This window comes from Leptinotarsa decemlineata, unplaced genomic scaffold, assembly GCF_025532065.1.
Source record: "Leptinotarsa decemlineata unplaced genomic scaffold, Ldec_3_MD MMD2_tig00001393_RagTag_RagTag, whole genome shotgun sequence".
In the NCBI taxonomy this organism is placed as follows: Eukaryota; Metazoa; Arthropoda; class Insecta; order Coleoptera; family Chrysomelidae; genus Leptinotarsa; species Leptinotarsa decemlineata.
The window spans coordinates 4,720,932-4,741,161 of NW_027412562.1; the positions used below are offsets into that span (position 1 = coordinate 4,720,932).

Here is a 20,230-nt window from a genome sequence, read left to right on the forward strand (position 1 = left end):
CATCACCAACAGTTGGTACACATGTTTGTTTACATAACACCCCTCTCATCAGCTGTTCTTAAGTAGTAAACATAACCTATGTGAGTTTGTCAATTGTACGCACGTGGTTGCTATTAAAATTATCGTGTGAAGTAGATTTTTAAATTAATTTAAGTGCTGATCTGAAATGCCTCGAAAGTGTGTGAATTCTGTCGGTAGCTTTTGCTATATATGTGGTGAAATAACATTTAAGGCTCAGAAACGTAAAATGACACCTATCGTTAAGACAGCCTATGAACATTATTTTGGTGTGAAAGTTGGGGACCAAGATAAATCATGGGCTCCTCATATATGTTGTAATTCTTGTTCCGTCATATTGCGAGAGTGGCTGAAAAATAAAAACCGGGCAATGGCTTTTGCAGTACCTATGGTTTGGCGTGAGCCTACCAATCATACAGACGACTGTTATTTCTGCTTAACTCCTCCCATTAAGCAAGGTTTATCTATGAAGAAAAGAGGAACGGTTAAATACCCTAATCTTCCATCTGCTCTTCGGCCTGTACCACACTCAGACAATTTGCCAGTCCCTTCTCCACCCCAAAACTATGAAATTTTAGAGGAAGGTGATGAAGACTGTTTAGAAGGAGCAACCCATCCTTCTACATCCTATGACCCTGATTTTGAGGTAAGCGATAGGTCTAGTGATCCGCACAGAATTAGTCAAGCAGAGTTGAGTGACCTTATAAGAGATCTTCGCTTGTCTAAGGAAAAGGCTGAGCTGTTAGGGTCAAGACTACAACAGTGGAATCTTCTAAAACATGATGTGAAAATATCTCAGTACAGACAGCGTCAAAAAGATTTGCTTCCTTTTTTTGAGAAAAAAAGAAAACCTCGTAGTTTGTTCTGATGTTAATGGTTTGATGGACTGCTTGAATTTGGATCACACTCCATCTGAATGGAGACTGTTTATAGCCTCTTCAAAACTAAGCTTAAAAGCTGTACTTCTGCATAATGGAAATCAGCTACCCTCTATTCCTATAGGTCATGCAGTTCATATGAAGGAAACGTATATAAATATGAAAACACTTCTCCAATCAATCAAATATGAACAACACAAGTGGCACATCTGTGGTGATCTGAAAGTCATTGCTATACTCCTAGGAATGCAATTAGGGTTCACCAAGTACTGTTGTTTTTTGTGTCTGTGGGACAGTCGGGATAGAAAATCTCACTATAAAAAAATGAACTGGCCTACACGAGACCTAAACCCTAATGAGAAAAATGTAGTTTACGAGCCTCTTGTAGATCCTAAGGATGTTCTCCTTTCCCCATTACATATTAAGTTGGGACTAATGAAAAACTTTGTGAAGGCCATGGACCAGGAAGGACAAGCTTTTAAGTACTTGAGAGCAAAGTTTCCCAGGTTGAGTGATGCTAAAGTCAAGGAAGGCATCTTTATTGGACCTCAAATCCGTGAAATCGTAAATGATCCTGCTTTTGACATGATTTTAACAGGAAATGAAAAAAGAGCCTGGGAAGCCTTTAAGGGGGTTGTACATGGGTTTTTAGGTAACAAAAGAGATGATAACTTCACAGCATTGGTTAAAGAGCTTCTTCAAGCTTACCACCAACTTGGATGCAACATGTCCTTAAAAATTCATTTTCTTCACTCTCATCTTAATTTCTTCCCACAAAACTGTGGAGCTGTGAGTGACGAACATGGAGAAAGATTCCATCAAGACATTGCCTTAATGGAACAGAGATATCAGGGCCGTTGGAATGAAGCAATGCTTGCAGACTACTGCTGGTCTGTGTGTAGGGATGCTCCAAAAGTGTTTACGAGATCCCCATGTACAGAAACGAATTTGAATAGCTCTGTATATTATTTTTTCAACTCACCCATCCAAATATTTTCTTCTGCTACACAGTTATTTTATATTTTCTTCAACAACATTCTTCGGCCGATACTTGACGAAAATCCATAACATATTCGAGAAACACTTCATGAAGTATTTCTTAAATACTCTCAGCATTCAATGAGAAATGTGTTTTCAACAATTATCCACCAAACATAAAACTTTTGATGAGTATAAAATTACTTGAACGGAAGTCTTGTTTGAGGAGGAAAATTAGTTTTTTATCAACCTGTATAAAGTTTTCCATTATAATTTTCGTATTTTTCAGATTGTGGAAGTTGAAAATGCCCAAGAAAAGTCGATAAAATCTGTCCAAGTGTCTCAACATAATTGAAGAGTACCTTTTTTTTCAGGCGACGTCGAAACTTCTAGTTCTCATTATCTTTAACAACGACCTGAAGGACATCCTCACCTCACGGGACCATTTCTGGGAATATGACAAATTTGGAAAGGAGTTTGGTGATAAACTGAGAATTATTCCCAGAATTGCGTTCAGTTTCATCAAAATATTTATATTTTTTGTCCTGGGCGTACTTTTGGCGATGCTATTGAACCCCATTCTCTTTGGCATTCTTCCTACGAAACTTTGGGTGCCTGACGGACGAATTTGGTTCTATACGACGTGTGTAATTCAAAGTGAAGTTCACATTTACTCTGCTGTTGCGAGTGCTTTGGGATTCGATACGTTGTTCGCACTCATCTATATAGAGATAACGATACAATTCAAATTGCTAAATCGAGCTTTCTCAATGATGGAAAACCACAACGACTTGAAAAAGTGTGTGGAATATCAAGTGTTTCTTTACGAGTAAGTAAATAATTATAATAATAAATTTTCAGCTCCCGGTGAGACGACTATCTTCCGAATAAAAAAGAAAAACGGACGAAACGTCAAGATTTCACTCTTTGAACTCCGAAGACTTTTTATCTGTATCTGTAGAGTAGGGAGGGTGAGTGTAAGCCCACAGCACTTAAGCCACATGTGACCTCCCGAGGAGGTCATCGTCCATCCTGTCCTTTCCAGAATGGTGGACAGGTCACTGAAAGACATTTCCTTTATATCGGTAGGTTTAGGCCAAGACTCGCCGAACACACACTCTCTTATCGACGATAACTCCGGGTACTCGCATAGGACATGCCTGACAGTCTCATCTTCCTGTTCACACATCCTGCGTAAAGGTGTGTCCACTAGCCCCCGATTATGAAGGTGTTTCCTTAATTGACAGTGGGCAGTCACAAATCCTACTGTTAAGCGTGGATTTTTCCGGGTCATCGCCAGATATTTCTTCGGTGCCAGCTTCTCAGGATCGCCCAGGGTGATCTTGGCAAGATGCACCATTTGATTCCATCCTATCTCTTTAGGGATTGAGCATGAGTGTAACATTTGGCTGGTTCCGCAATTGTCGAAGTCATCAGGCCGTAGGTGCCACTGGGTCCTAAAATTCTTAGTCAAGCGACTTCCTTGGCTAAAGAGTCGGCAATGCGATTACCTTTACTCCTGTCGTGCCATTTAACCCACCTCAGGATAATGTTATCATCTACCGAGGCTTTGGCTAAATCTTGGTGGCACTCTAGTACTAGTCCTGAGGTAACATGTTGTTTGTTCATGACTAATAAGGCTTGTCTGCTGTCAGTGCAGATTGGTATGTTTTTGCCAGAAATTTCTTTCCTGGTTATTTATTTTGTGGCGATTGAGATACCAGCTAGTTCCGTTTGGCCCACACTGGTATTTTTTCCCATTTCCCACTTAATCCCTAGGCTTAGTGATCTGGAGTACATTCCACATCCTGAGCCATCTTTGGTTTTTGAGCCGTCTGTATATATGCATATTGCATTTGTAGCATCTGACTCCGTGTTCTTTTTTATTTGTATTTTGTAGGGTTTATTAAACATAAACCTGGGTTCAATTGCATCACTGGTTGCCTGCAGCAAAGGTTGCGCAGCAAGCGCTTCTCCATAGGCTCAGCCTCAATTGACCCATTCCTACTTCGAGTTTCATACCGGCCGTGCCCAATCGTAACAAAGCCATTAACGCAACCTCGTTAACGTACAGGTCCAGAGGGGTCAGAACCACTCCGAATCAAATCAAATCAAATCAAAATATACTTTATTGTCCAAGAATAACAATTCTCATGACAAAGCATACAGTCACCAGTCTTTTATTCAATAAACTTAGTCACTTTGGTTTGGATAAGTGTGCCGTAGATCTTATTGAAAGCTTTCTGGAACACCGAACTCAGTATATCAGCCTTGATCACTTAAAATCTGCAGTTCTGAACACCAAATTTGGAGTTCCACAAGGTTCCATTCTTGGACCTCTCTCATTTAATATCTAAATCTCAGATTTCTACAAATGTATTAAATTTTGCAATATCCATCACTACGCTGATGACACTCAAATTTACTTATCTTTTCCGGAAGGCAACCTGGAAGCTCAAGAACTGATAAATAGAGATCTCAATTCACTGTATAACGTCTCGTGCGCACATAACTTGAAATTGAATGCTAAAAAAATCATCATATATGTTATTTGGACCCAAATCTAAAAGGAGCCTTATTTCCAACCTCATCAAGATCCACATAAATAATGTTGCCTTGCCTTTCACTTCTGAATGCAAAAACTTGGGTTTGTGGATTGACTCCGATTTGAGATTTTCTAAACATATCAGTCATCTTTGTAAATCGTCTTATAACATTCTCAGACAAATTTTTCCCAATAGAGACATTCTTTCTACACAACTCAAACTTAAGCTTTGCGAAACTTTAATTTTCTCTAAATTATCTTATTGCGATTGCATATATGGACCTGCACTTACTCAATACGACTCTCTTCGCCTCCAAAGAATTCAAAACTCTTGTTTGAGATTTTCCTTCGGTATACGTAAATTTGATCACATCAGTAGTAGGTTTGATGACTCCGGATGGTTAAGACTTGAAAAACTACGCACTCTACACATCCTCACAAATACACATAGATTACTATTAACAAATAAACCTGATTATTTATATAATAGACTTGTTAGTTTTTCCCAGACTAACTATTATACTCGAAATGGATCTGTCTTGGTCATTTCCAAACACAACTCGGCACTTTTTACTCGAAGTTTCTCCTATATTTCCGCTAAGCTGTATAATAAGTTGCCCAGTGACTTCAGACTTTACACGATAATGACATTTAAAAAACGCTTGAAACTTCTACTTAAATCCTGGTAATTGGTGCTCTGTATGTCGATTTTTGCAAAACCCTTATTATTATTCATTTCAATCAAGCTTTTATTATTGTGTTTATTGTTGTATTGGTTGATTTATCTTCTATTCTATACTTGTTATTATTATAGTTTTTATTGTATATTTTTGTAAGGTTGATTTGAAAAACAGCTTATGCTGATAATCATCTAATTTATTTTTGATGAATAAAGTCGATTTATTATTATTATTATTATTATTATTATTAAATATACAGTTAGCAAGGAGATCATAAATACACATAAATTCCCACTTACAATAAGCGGACATAATTACATATACAAAAGCAACAAGATTTAGACCACTAAGCCAAATAACATTGAACAACAAAACGATATGACAATTAAATGAATGAAGTAACATGCCGGAAAAACAAACATTTTGTATATGAAATTACAAGGACTACCTCTAGATATATAAAGAATTAGGCATACGTTATATGACCGCCGCCAAAGCTAGAGATCTCAGCAAAAAGATTCCTGAAAGTATTCTTCCAGGGTATAGTAGGCCCTCCCAACTATGAGCGTTTTTACAGATTTTCTGAACTTGACTTCGCTTTTGATGACACGCAAGGTTGGGGGAAGGTGATTGAAAATTTTCTTGCCCTCAAAAATTACAGAGTTGCGAATTAAGGTTGAGGAGGGAATTGGAAGCGAGATCAAGTGAGAGGAGCGAGTGTTATAGGTTGACTCAGAAGTAATTATAGCTTGGTATTTCTTGTGCATGAGGCAAGCCATTTCCAAAATGTAGATACAAACCAATGTCAGAACTCCATGTTGCATAAACGAGGGACGACAGGATTCACGGTAATTAGAACTACATAGGTATCTAATTGCCCTTTTTTGGAGAGAAAATACTCTTTGAAATAAATACTGAGCACAAGCGCCCCAGAAGCAGATTCCATAACGAAGATGAGATTCTATTAGTGCGTAGTATACGTTCTTCGCTATACCCAAATTCAACTCATTAGCAACGACACGAACCGCAAAGCAACTTGAAGCTAATCGATTGCATAGTTTTGTAATATGGTTACCAAACTTCAATTTATTATCAATCAGAAGCCCCAGAAATTTATCATCCGTAGAAATGGAGATTTGTTCCTTGTCCAAATAAACATCATCTAAATCGCCTTTGAATGTTGTGATATTTGTTTTGCTTATATTGAAAGTTAGAAGATTGGAATCACACCAATTCTTAACTTTTTCTATATCTATGCTTATGTGGTAGTTAAGCTCTGAAGAGCTTTTGTTGTGCCATAGAATCGATGAATCATCTGCAAAAATAGTAATTTCACCATTGATGTCTAAGTTGGTGAGGTCGTTAATATAAATGAGAAATAGAGTCGGGCCCAAAACTGATCCTTGAGGAACTCCACTCTCAATTACTTGCATTCCAGACTTACTACCATTAAATGATACAATTTGGCCAGGCTCCGATAAGTACGACCTGAGCCAGGACAGTACCGTGCCTCGAAACTTATAAACTTCAAGTTTGCGGAGCAGTATTTCATGATTTACGCAGTCGAATGCCTATGATAAATCACAGAATATCGCCGCCGCAGCCTCTCGTTCATTTAAATTAATATAAAGAGATTCTAAGAAAGTGAAAATGGCGTCCTGAGTGTTCTTGGAACATTGAAATTCATATTGGCGGTTACTTAGAATAATAAATTTTTTGAGAAATGCTGTCATTCTCCTCTTCATAATTTTCTCGACAATTTTTGACAGAACAGGTAGTATAGAAATTGGTCTGTAGCTGGAAGGCTACTCGAAATCACCACCCTTGTGAAAGGGAATGATAGTTGCCAATTTGAGGTATGACGGAAATGTCCCACGGGACAACGACAAGTTAATTGCCGAAGACTATCGTTGGTGCCCTCGATATTCTCGAATCTCAAGATGAGGCCGGTTTGATCATGTAGGCAGAAATCTTGCTCTGACTTTCTTGGCTCTTTGCATATGCTTAGAACACATGGTTCTTGCACCCAATGATCTTTTAACCCACGATGTGGGGAGTGGTCACAGATTGATAATGCTGGCGCGCTCTCCCGAATCTGACGAAGCTTCGGGAAAAGGGTCTGACTAGCTAGCTAGTTATGTTACAAATAACATAACAAATAACATTATAGTCATAATAATAATAATACGCTCCGGGGGATATTGAATCCGTCGTGGGGAACTATTCGTTCCCCACCCTCAGGTTCATACAAGCTAATAAGCCTGAAGTAGTCCTTCTTCTCGACCACCAGAGTAAGACTATATTTGTCGTGGAGTTTTCAGCTCCTGGCGAGACGAATATCGCCCGAAAAGAGGAGGAAAAACTTATAAAATATAGAGATTTTCTCTTCGAACTCCGCAGACTCTAGCCAGACGAAATGGTTGTTCTGATTATTGAAGTCCTTGGTGAAATAATGCCCTCTCTACGCACTAAGGCAGAAGTCCCAGACGGACAGATGCAGAAGGCTGTCATTCTTGGCTCACTGCGCTTGCTCAGGGCACATGATTCTCGTACCCAATGATCACTTACCCCACGGTGTGGGGAGTGGTCATTGGTTGATAATGCTGGCGCGCCCCCCCGAATGTATCGGGACTTCGGGGGATAGGGACTGACCAGCGCACACTACGGTGAATATATATATATATATATATATATATATATATATATATATATATATATATATAAATATATTTTTTTTGAATGATGCAACTAATTTTCAGTATTTCAATATTGAATTTTACAAAAAGGATTTGAAGCTTTATATCTTCTATTAATTATCTGCGAGCGCTTTCGACAGTTGGTAGTACTCATCTTCTAGGCACTCCTCAAAGGAGTATGAATTCAAGAACGTATCAATATTTCAGTAATTTAAGGCTCTCGGTTCATGATCATCTATCAAAAATCAAATATAATGAAATACATAATTCTTTATGACAATAAAAGTATCGAAGTGTCCAAAAAAATAGTTCAGTCATTATTTGAAATATCTTGCCTCACCTGACCTTATGAAATATTCTGTATTTTTTCTTCCAGAGAATGAGAAGTACTTGAATTTAAAAATATCTTATTTCAGGTTCATCGAAAAGTTGAGGAATGTTTTTTCAGTATTCCTGTTGACTCTGTGTTTCGACTGTATGATTTTAGTTAGTATAAAAATGCTCGTTGCTGTAGATCCGTAAGTGGCCTTTAGTTTATGAAAAAATCTCGTTTTACTTATTACTGTCTTTTCTAGAAACCAAAATATGGTTCTCAGAGTGAAAGCAATACTGTTCGTAATTGGTAAAAATGTGCAGCTGTCTTTATTTTGTTTTCCGGTTGGTTTCTTAAAAGATGAGGTAAGAACTGAGGGTTGGGGATTGTACACCCCTGCAAATACTTCAAAATTGTAAAACGTAGGCATTAGACATGTATGCATTGTGTAAAAGCCATATGGAATAAACTCAATATTTCGGATACGGTACATATTTTAACAAAATCCCGAAACACGTCAAATTTACATTAAAATTTGACATACTTCAACGGAAAACGTTAGTTTAAAACGCCTTGTCAACTTCTTATGTATGTTACAACATTAGTTGTCAGTATTTTGATTTAAGTTTAAAATTCATTAACTTCAAGTCTGACAAATGGTTAGATTAACGGAAATGCATGAATTAACAGTTTTACAAATGATTGGTTACGGAGATAAAACCAGAACACAGTAGGAAGTAGCTTGACTATTTCATAAAAATTTCCTAATTTACCACCCATATCTCAAGGAACAATTAGCAAATGCTAATTGTTCCAATGCAATGTGTGTTGAACTCAAATCAGATGTGATGCTTGAGTTTGAGAAAAACCCACATACATCCACTACATTCAATGTTAGCCATACATCGATAGTAAATATATTGAAAGAAAATAAAATGCATCCCTATAAAATGGTAACTACTCAGGAGCTCATGGAAGACGATTTTGATAGAAAAACTTATTTTTGTGAGCAAATGATGGACATATTGGATACTAATATCATCCAATTAGAAGACGTTATGTTTTCTGATGAGTGTACTGTCTCTTAACGGTCATGCTAATCGGCAAAATTGCTGCTACTAGTCAACGCAAAATCTTCACTGGATGAGAGAAGAACACACGCAATACCCTCAAAAGGTTAATGTTTGGGCAGGGATTGTAGGAAACCATATCATTGGTCCATTTTTCATTGAGGGCAACTTGAATGACGATAATTATTTGGCACTACTTCAAAATGCCATTCCAAATTTAGCAGATTTATATCCTGATCCAGGAAATCTTCAAGTTCCAATGAATACGATACGATTTCTGCAGGATGGAGCACCACCACATGACCAAGTTAATGTCCGACAATACTTCGATACAACATTTTCCAATCGGTGAATAGGGAGCCGAGGATGGATTGAATGGCCAGCGCGATCACCTGATCTTTCATCATTAGATTTCTTTTTCATGGGGATATGTAAAGAGCAATGTGTACAAAAGTGAACCTTCAGTTTTTAATGACTTAAAAGAACGAATAATGCTTGCGATTAGGTCGGTCACACCTGATATGTTTTATTTGAGATTAGGATGATGCCAAGACGTTCACGGTGAATATTTTGAACATCTACTCCATTAACATCTATAGTTATTTTTCGTATTCTACATTTCATTACGTTTTGCATTACATTTTAGTTTTTGAGTGTATTTTATCGAATGTCGGTAACCACATGATTTTATTTTATTTTATCTTAACTTATTTATTTATTACACAAATAGGGATACAAACAGAATAAATCCAAAAAAAATATCCTCATTTTGCATATGAAATATAGTGAGTAAAGAAAATATAAATGCTAAGTACATTACACTATATAGTAATGAATATTAACAAAAAATTAAAAAAAAGTATATGAAGAATCGATAACTAATTAACATACTTTTTAAATCTAAGGAAAGGTAACCTCAGTTTTTCAATATCATTGCAATGAGTATGGAAGGATCTGACAGTTCTGCATAAAGGAGAGTTTTTTTTCTGAATTGGTTTTTCTAAATGGGGTTGCAAAGAGATCATGGTTTCGCAAGTCTCTGCAAGCTATATTCAATGAATTTTTGTAATCAACGTAGGACAATCGACACGTTCATTGAATAATTTGTACAGCATTAATATATCTGACATGTTTCTTCTATGTGTAAGAGACAACAAAATACTATTTGAAAACTGGACGGTAATTTCCATTTATTATAGAGATGTCACTTTTACGCGCCAATTGTTTGATGAATTTATTTTGAACACTTTCAATTCTCTGTTGGTTAATCGAATATTGTGGATTCCAAACGACAGATGCAATGTTCAAACGACTATATACATAAGAGTAATATAGATAAGGAAGTGTTTTTGCATTTCTGAAATGTCTTGTACTTCTTATAATGAAACCTAATAAACGAATACACATATTACCAGTCTTTTCAATGTGGGATTTAAAAATCATTTTGGAATCCATTATCACTCCCAAATCACGTACTTCATTAACTGTTTTGATTGTGCGATTTCCTATTTGATATTGAAAATCAATGAGATTTCGATTTCTGGTGAAAGTTATTTTGTGACATTTATCGAGATTAAAGTATAGGCTATTATTGCCACAGATTTCTGCAAATGCTTCAAGATCATTTTGCAATCTCTCACAGTGCTGGATTTCTTTGATGGTTCGATAAATTTTGAGATCATCGGCATATAACAAAAAGTTGAATGTTTGAAATACTTCAGCAATATTATTAATATAAATTATAAAAAGTAATGGTCCCAAGTGACTCCCCTGTGGTACACCTGATGTAACCACAAAAGGTTCTGACTGGTAACCGTTAACATCCACAACTTGATGCCTTCCTGTAATGTATGACGATATCCACACCATCTACACACTATCCCGATCTCCGCGAGTCTTTCAATGATCAAGTTGTGACTTATTTTATCGAAAACCTTGCTGAAATCTATATAGATCACATCCACTTGCATCTGATCATCCATACTCTCTAACACATAATCTGTAAACTCGATTAAATTAGTATCAATGGATCTACAGGGGAAAAAACCATGATGTTGTACTATTATTTTATTTTGTGCATGATCTAAAATAATTCTATGCGTAATTTTTTCAAACAATTTTCCGGGAATGCATAGTTTGCTAATAGATCTATAATTCTTAACATTACGCTTATCACCACCTTTGAGGAGTGGCATGACAATGGAAGATTTCCACTTACTAGGAAATTTTCCTGTCTGTAGAGATAAATTATAGATGTAAAAAAGGGGTGGTATCAAGTTCTCTTTACATTTTTTTATGAATATCCCTGGTATGCCATCTAGACCAGGACACTTCCGTATGTTTATATTATTAATTGCTTCAGAAATTTGCTGTTAAGAAATGCTAACAGAGTAGTCAAGATGATCATTAAGCATTGGACGATCATTTGCAAGCAGGTCGGGAATATATACACTCTAAAAATACTTAGGAAATAATTCATATATGCCTTCATCGATGTCTGCTGACAGATCGTCTAAAAATACTGATTGAGGTATTATCGAATTATTTTGAATTTTTGATTTTATGTACTTCCAGAAACTTCTAAAATCAATGAGGATTTCATTTTCGATATTATTTATATAGTTATCGTAATCTCTTTGAATCAACCGTTTTGAATGTCTACGTAATTGAGAAAAAAGTTGTAACAGATGTTGTCTTCCATATTTTTTAAATCTTTTATGTACTTCATTTTTTTCAATTAAAGTGTGTATAGTATCCATCATGAAGTAAGTTGGAAATTTTCTTTTGAGTTTATATCATCATTGATTTTTTGATAGAATATTTCAACTACTGTATCCCCATTGTTACGAAGGTATTAGTAATATGGATAGTAAGTAAATTTAAAAATGACCGGCTCGATACTATGAATTGTAGAGAGCAAGCTTACAATAAGCTGCCACGATGATTGTAACAAATCTGAAGCCGTCCCTGACCAGTACGCCGGCCTAGAATAAACGCATGACATCACCGCGAAAGACTGCAGTCAGGAATCGCCGGTAAAACTCTAGTACCGAACCTACTATAGGTTTCTAGAAAGGACCGTTACCGATATAAGCACATCTACCCGACACAAGAGGGCAGTTCAGAAAGTGAATCGTGCGGCTAAACAAGTAATTCAAATTGTGAAAATGAATTAAGCATTAGTGTTGTAAATAAATTAGTTTGTGATTAGTGAAATATTGTTGGAAATAAATTTGTTTAAGACAGTTAATTTATTAATTTGTTACACTAGTTAGCCTACATGCAGCTGCAGTTGAAGTAAATTCCATCACTTTCTTTGGCACGCTATATTAAAACCAATAATGATTGAGAGTAGAAGTAAGCCCAGTTGACAGCAAATCGGGGGCGTGCTTATTAATTTTTTAGAGGGTTAAGAATGAAAGAAGAATTCTTAGTACAATTAGTTAAAATATTCATACACATTTTTTATTTATTTCATTAAAACTTTGCAATATCGTAATTTACCTAATCGTTGTAGTCATTAGGTGGGCCTTATGAAAACGGAGTAATAATCGTGGTAATTATAGTAGGTACCAAATAAATTAACAATATTAATAAAAAACACAATTTATATATATATATATATATATATATATATATATATATATATATATATATATATTAGGTTGCAGCAATTGATAAGTGAACTCTTTATAACTATTCTCAACCTTAAAACTGTAATTCCACGACTTAACGCCATTTCATCCACTGCGAATTTTTTATATTTGTTTGTGTGTAATTTTGTTATCTGAAGTAGTTCTGCCTTTAAACTATCTTCGTTATATTGGATGTTCTTATAAATTAACCATTCTTGAATAGCTGCTTTTTTCCATGATTGTTTCGGTAATGGTTCTAAATGTCGACTATGGTATGGGGCATTGTCCATAACGATGACAGACCCAGGTTCCACAAGTTGAATGATGCCTTCAAACCATTTTTCAAACACCTCCGAATTCATCTCTTCATGATAGTCGCCTGTTTTCTTAGATTCAAATATTAATTCACCATTTGGTAAAAATCCACTGTCGCTTCCTATATGCGTAACTATCAGACGACTACCTTTTCCAGATGGCTGTTTTAACCCAACTGACAAACCTTCAATAAAGGCTTGTCGTGCACTTGTTATATTACCTTCCTGCCATACTTTTTTGACCGTATGTCCTTGGTTAACCCATGTCTCGTCCATGAAGTACAATTTTTTTTTAGCTTCCGAAATTCGTCAATTTTTCTTAGATAGTTTCTTCTCCATGCTATTATTTCTTGACATTCAGTGAGAATGCTTTTCCTGTCAACTTTTCCGTACGTGAATTTCATTTCGTGTACAAGTTTCCTAAAAGTTTCTTTACCCATTTTTGGGACCAATTCATGATCGCTAAGTGCCTCCAGAACTGTTTGTAGTGGGGCCGCTCATTTCTGAAAAAGAAACTGTGAATAGTTCTGCGTATACTGGTTTTGGCTTCTTCATCAACTGTGATTTTTTTTCGTCCGCTACTAGTTTTTGGCGTTTGTACGTCCCCATGAATTTCTGCTTCTCTTAGTATTTTGTAAATCGATGATTTTGGTACACCGGTAAAAACAGAGCACATATAAACTAATTTATCTTTTGTAATTGTGGAACTTAATGATGTAGAAATGCCCGGTTGGTTATTCGGAGGTACATACGTAGAATTACAACACATATGCACAAAGTCATCTTTTGGTGGCTGATGATCTCTTTCAAGACAGTGAAATACTCGCAGTACAATTTGTTTTTCTCTTACTGACCGAGACTCCGACCGTTTTACCTTTTTCGACGTGGAAGGCCCGACCATGTCTCCCATTTTTTGAGTAGTTTGAGAACGGTGTAGAAATATAATTATGTAACGCTTAAACAATTATTAGCACTATTATTTTCACCAATTGTTATCACAACACGTCGATTGCTGACTAACTTAACTGTAAAACGTACAATTCACGCAGTATAATTCACAAACCAATGATACGCTCATGGCTGCAAGTACATTAGTGAGGACTGCAACGATGAGATGGAAGTTACGGTAAAGTGACAAAGACAGAAATATCGTTGCGTACAGCGTTGCCACTAGTTGTAATAAATATCTAACACTATACAGAAAATAATGAATTTTAACTGATCAGTAATCAGGAAATGTATAAGTATTACTCATTACAAGCTCATTACTGATTTTTGTCATAAATAATACCTTTTAATCGTACTAGTATTGTGTATTATCTATAATTTGCCACAACCTACAACTCTACTGCTTACTATTTTTGATTCTGCTATAAACTGGTAATGTAAAATTTAGATATGACAACGCGCTTTACTCTCAATCATTATTGGTTTTACTATAGAATGCTTTCACTTTTTGTCTACGTCAACGCACCGATGAGAGTTTGAAAGAGTTTGAAGAGAGTTCAGGACATACGTTGCTGTAAATGCCATTAGACATAATTACAAGAAAACATTGACTGCATTGGAAAAACTAATTGAACCAAATGAAAGTTTGAACACACGTACGGATGCAGGAAGTTTTTTAGTCGCTACGTAGTCCTTTTCATTTTCAAGTTAGTTGGACTTCTGATATTCGATACTGTGTAAGATACTCAAAAGTATTTATAAAACGAGGGACTCAATATACACTAGTATATTCAGGAAATAAATGTTTTACAGACCTTATAACAAGAAAATCGTAAGAAACTTGTAAGCGGAGCTCTCCTGAAAGTTCTCCTGAATGTTCATGCAAACAACTTGGATTCTCTTGGAATTTTTTCCGAACCGCCAAAACGAGTCAGAAGGAAGCAAATTTTTGGCGAACAATCTTCTCTTCAGTAGACAAAGTGATTACTGAAATCTAGCGCAAAAATATGCCTTTTTAATGCCTGCAGTAATGCTGGGCTTGTAAAAACCTAAATCAAACTCCTCAGGGCATAAATACAGATGAGTTTGGACATGACCGCGCACGTCTACGAGCCTCTGTAGGAACAGACACATATTGCAAAAAGGAACTCATTAGGTCTGGCTTCCTGGGCTTATTGAAATATATTAAATAGATGGTTGTGTTGAGGTCTTTGCTTAAAAAAAAGCACGTGAAGTAAATTTTTATTCAGATTTTTGTGTAAATAATCTAGCTTAAGGATTAGTGCAGGTTTCATGAAAATAGGTTGACTGATTTACCCACTGATCCCTTTGATGTTGATGTTAGGTCTACCCTGCAGGCTGCAGTGGGTATATTGTTTTTTATTATTCCAAGTTCATCTCAATTGCTGAATCGTTGAATCCCGGCTAAAGGTGAGGTCCATATTTGGCGGTAATCAACGATTTTCCTAATTCACGCTACGCCACTGCGTAGCGTAATTTTGAAGAAATTAAACAACAGAGAGCTGCCTGTTTTTGTTACACGCATAGGGTTAGACGAGTTAGATTGCGACTATGAAAATCTCGACTTTTTTCACGAAATCTCGCCTTTTCTCTCAAGATCCCGCCTTTTTTTCTCAAAATACCGACTTTTCTCTCGAGATCTGGACTATTTTTCCGAGATCTCGACTTTTTTTTATCGAAATCTCGTATTTTTTTCTCAAAATCTCGTTTTTTCCCCGAGATCCCGTCTTTTTTCAAGAAATCTCTACTTTTTTCTCTAGTTTTCGGCTTTTTTCAGTGTGTTTTTACCGAAATCTCGACTTTTTTCCCGAAATGCTGTCAACCCAACTTTGATGGACATTTCGCTGCAAAACTAGGCTTCTTCATTTTAGAAGGGTGCTATGGAATGATCCGCGAAATTACCCGAATTGTCTCCATTTGATTTTTTGGAGACATCTGAAATTTAGAATTATGGCAACAAACAGCATCAAATATGCTGCACAATGTCTGGGTACACTACAAACAATTGTTTTACTAATATGTATGGATGTGAATGTCGCATATTTTCAAAACCTTATGAGATAATACTTGGCAACTAATCAATAAAATTAAATTTAATTTCTCGAGAACGGGTAGCTCAAATTTAAAAAGTAAAGTGGCTTTTTCGAGTAAATTCATCCCTTTTCGAAAGATGTATCACAACATGCCCCTTTCAAATTGGAATCCCGGGGAAACAAAAGTATACAGGTCAGATGTTTTTTTTTTTATTTTCACATACAGATCTGCAAACCTGTATCCGATGACTATCCTGTATATTATTTCAGCTAGACAGATCACCTGATGCCATTAGTAGTTGCCCATGGTTCTTGAAGAATAAAAATTTTAGAAATGACATAATTTTCATCATGCTGCGCTCTCAAAGAACGATTTCGGTTAGAGCTGGAGGACTATTTGAAATAGATCGTCAAGCATTTACCGAGGTAAGTTAATTCTAGATAAGTAATCCGATTTCATAATTTGATCCTACAAACTCAACAACAGAAACCAACAAAAAGACTAAAACAGTAAAATCGGATAATCTTGATTTCGAATTTGATTTTCATGATTCATCTGTCAAGAACAACCTGAAAAATTCAATTCCTTATCCAAATAAACTCGCAATGACGTACCCGCAGTTTTATTCAAACACCGCTCGAGATTTTCCCAGTTTGAAAAGTGGCAATGAGGCTGCTGACTCCCTTGCAAAGGAGGGTGCTGCAAGCAGATTCATCAGACCAGAACCTGTCATTGGCATCGCTTCAGTCTTTGCCAAACAAAGATTGAACACCTGGATGGCAAGAAGATTAATGGACTTCTGCCAGAATCTTCTAGGATTGGCTCACTGCGAGGCGTTTATTCGTCCTTCGAAGCTTGATACCAAACAGTTGTTGGACTACAGTAGGGATGAACTGCGATGTTTAACAGGCCTTCTTACAGGTCACTGTCATTACTAAGTTTCGTTTCAGTCTGAAAGATAATATCGTGTTTTCTTTTTGTACTTTCACTTTATTTTAAATATGTGTGTATTTTCGTGTTTTGTTTTGGGCTCTAGATTCATTTCGCTCTAAATTTAGCAAAACTATGGTAATCCCTTTCACCAGCAGGAGAAAATTGGACGACCTAACGCCACGTTCCCTCAATGTTGAGGTCATTCCATTTTAAATGGAGGTGAAATATATAGACATTTTCCTTGATAAAAGTCTCAGCTGAAAAAGGTTTACTCAAAGCCAGACTGTTCCAATGGACATTTCGAAGGATTTGTGGTAAAAATTGGGGTTTAGGTCCCAAACAAATCCATTGGATTTATGTGATGATTGACAGATCAATGATCACTTATGGTGCAATTGCTTGGTGGCTGAAGGCTTTACAGAAAACGGCCCAGGCGAAGCTCTCTGGCTTACAGAGACAGGCTTGTCTGGCTATCAGTGGTTATATCAGTACCACACCGTCAGCGGCCATGGAGATCCTTCTAGATCTACCTTCTCTCCACATTTTTCTGGAGAGAGAGGCTAGATGGACTGCATATAGCCAATTACATAAATAAATTCAATGCAGAGTGCAACAGACTGTTAGTTGACACTGGAAGTTACAGCATTCTGGAAATGACCTCTGATTTTATGCCTCCAACTGTCAACTACGAACTGCCTTATAAAATACTGTCCCCGAGTAGAGAGAACTGAATCCTCCAGGAGAAGGAAATATTAGAAGTAGATAGTTGTTGGTTCACAGATGGATCAAAGACCCCTTCTGGTTGTGGTGCAGGTGATTCCAGTCGCAGACCCAGGATAGAGATATCAACCTGTCTAGGAACCTATGCGACTATATTTCAAGCGGAAACTTACGCTATTGAATAGTGTCCGGAGAGATTGGAAGAATTCAACCTCAGACACAAGTCAATAAAAATATTCTTGGATAGTCAAGCGGGGTTGAAAGCTCTTGGCTCCTACCGAGCAACGTCTAAATTGGTAGCAAATTACCAAAAACGACTCTCCTCGATAGGAAGACGTAACAGATTGTCTCTGGTCTGAATTCCTGGCCATACTGGCCTGGAAGGCAATGAGGCTGCTGACTCCCTTGCAAAGGAGGGTGCTGCAAGCAGGTTCATCAGACCAGAACCTGTCACTGTCACCTGGATGGCAAGAAGATGAATGGACTTCTGCCAGAATCTTCTAGGATTGGCTCACTCCGAGGCGTTTATTCGTCCTTCGAAGCTTGATACCAAACAGTTGTTGGACTACAGTAGGGATGGACTACGATGTCTAACAGGCCTTCTTACAGGTCACTGTCATTTGAATGATCATATGCAGAGACTCGGACTGTCGGAAGACAGTGTGTGTCGCCTCTGTTTGGAAAATAATGAAACAGTAGAGCGCATACTTTGTACCTGCCCCGCTGGGGACCGAATCTGGTTTTTAGAGCTCGGTAGAGCCGTACTCTTACCATACAAACTAATCGGCTTCGTTAAAAAGCTGGGTTTAGTTGGTCGAGTGTGAATAGGTGTGTGCCACAATAAACCCTTGCGGGTTGCGATGGAGGGTCGAATAGACCCACTCACTTCGGACATAACCTAACCTGTCCTAACCCCTATTATACACTGGTCACTGACAATAAAAAAATTAAAAAAACAAGCTACTTGCTACAATAGCCTCCAGAAGATACTTGCAAACTCAGGTTCACACACCAAGGCCAGACAGCTTTAGTAGTATGCCAGGACTAGTACGTGAACCATTCACCATTTTTCATTACACAGTTCCTTTTGACATGCTGGTAGCTTGCCCCTCATTGTTCCCTTTCATCCCTCACAATCCTCTCTGCACATTCATTCGCAACGCAAATCCATTCCTTTTCCTTTCCATTCAAGTCACTTTTTCCATTCGCGCCATACAATTTTCCCTCCTTCCATGCATCTCTCAAGCACGTGCTCTGCCGTTTCAGGCTCTCCCCAGCCACAGGGGCACTGCACCTCCGATCCCAGGTTGACTATAGGTCCTATAGGTAACCCGGGAAGTTACCATGCCCCTTGAATAGTTGGACAGCTTTCCTCGACAGATTAAGAGATTCAAACCCGACTGTTTTACAGTATCTGTATAACAGCCTCCCAGTCGTTCCGTCTTTCCATTCCCGCAGCCATTCTTCCATGATGCACTCTTTTATTATTTTCCTATCCTCATTCCTGTTAACCATTCTCCTCAAATTTCAAGTGACATTTTATAACTTCGAGCACAATAGACTATTACAACCAGTAGGCTCTCTTACCACGTGATCCGCTCGAGTTGCCGGGGACCTTCAACCGCTCTTAGGATAAGATTATCATCCAACGCGTTCAGTGCTGTAGTAACGAAGGATTCGACGGTACCAAGGACATCGGATTAGTTATAATAAACGGTCTTAAATTGATATTGTGTTTAGTTTATTCGCTGTTTTTATTATTGTTTTTAGTTTTTCCAGTTACCACAAATTATTCTATAATAACCTTAAATTTCGTTTTCATGTGAGCACACGCCTATGGTAAAAGAACGAGAGTGGCTCCGCTCTTCGTTTCGAGGCACCGAGAACTTTGTGAATTTACTATGCTTTGAGTCTGAGACAGATGGAAGTAGCGCAGTCTAAGATTGGAATATAAATGCAACGTGGTTCGAGTTTTCTGTCAATTGTATAGAAGGCATTTTTCAGGGGCAATCATCTTATTCACGTTCATAGACTATACTTATGAAATTTTTCACAATTCACTCACTTCTATTCAAATTAATGAAGATATTTGTTTGTTGTTCCTCATAATCAATAACTATTTTTTTTTAGGTTTTCAAGTTTACATTTTCGGTCTACACTTTGTTGAGCGCAGTTCAATAAACATCAATTTTAATTCAGCCAACAAGTAATTTCTTGCAAAACACATCGCTTCTAGTCTTTGTTCACTATTATAACATTATAAGTAATAAACGCAAGCAAACTCACGCAACATAGATGTTTTGCCTCAAAATACTTTTCTCAGAGAACTCTGAAAAGGATAGGTATGCTAGTGATAAAAATGATGATGATAATAATAATTAATACGTTATTTTCAGATCTGGCACATAGCATAGCAAAGTAGCCCATCAATATGAAAATGAGAGAGT

At 37.0% G+C, this 20,230-nt stretch overlaps 1 protein-coding gene across 1 annotated transcript in view; it reads left to right on the forward strand.

Annotated features, from left to right (window-relative positions):
• The window catches only part of LOC111513284 (odorant receptor 85c), a 28,522-nt gene that overhangs the window by 6,976 nt on the left and 1,316 nt on the right, over window positions 1-20,230 (forward strand). The window contains exons 2-7 of the mRNA XM_074175855.1: window positions 2,249-2,703; window positions 8,212-8,313; window positions 8,371-8,473; window positions 16,400-16,555; window positions 19,914-20,125; window positions 20,180-20,230. The exon at window positions 20,180-20,230 is cut by the window's right edge and continues 5 nt beyond it. Of these exons, the coding sequence (XP_074031956.1) occupies window positions 2,249-2,703; window positions 8,212-8,313; window positions 8,371-8,473; window positions 16,400-16,555; window positions 19,914-19,964 (867 nt within the window). The 3' untranslated portion in view covers window positions 19,965-20,125; window positions 20,180-20,230. The remainder of the gene's footprint in view (window positions 1-2,248; window positions 2,704-8,211; window positions 8,314-8,370; window positions 8,474-16,399; window positions 16,556-19,913; window positions 20,126-20,179) is intronic.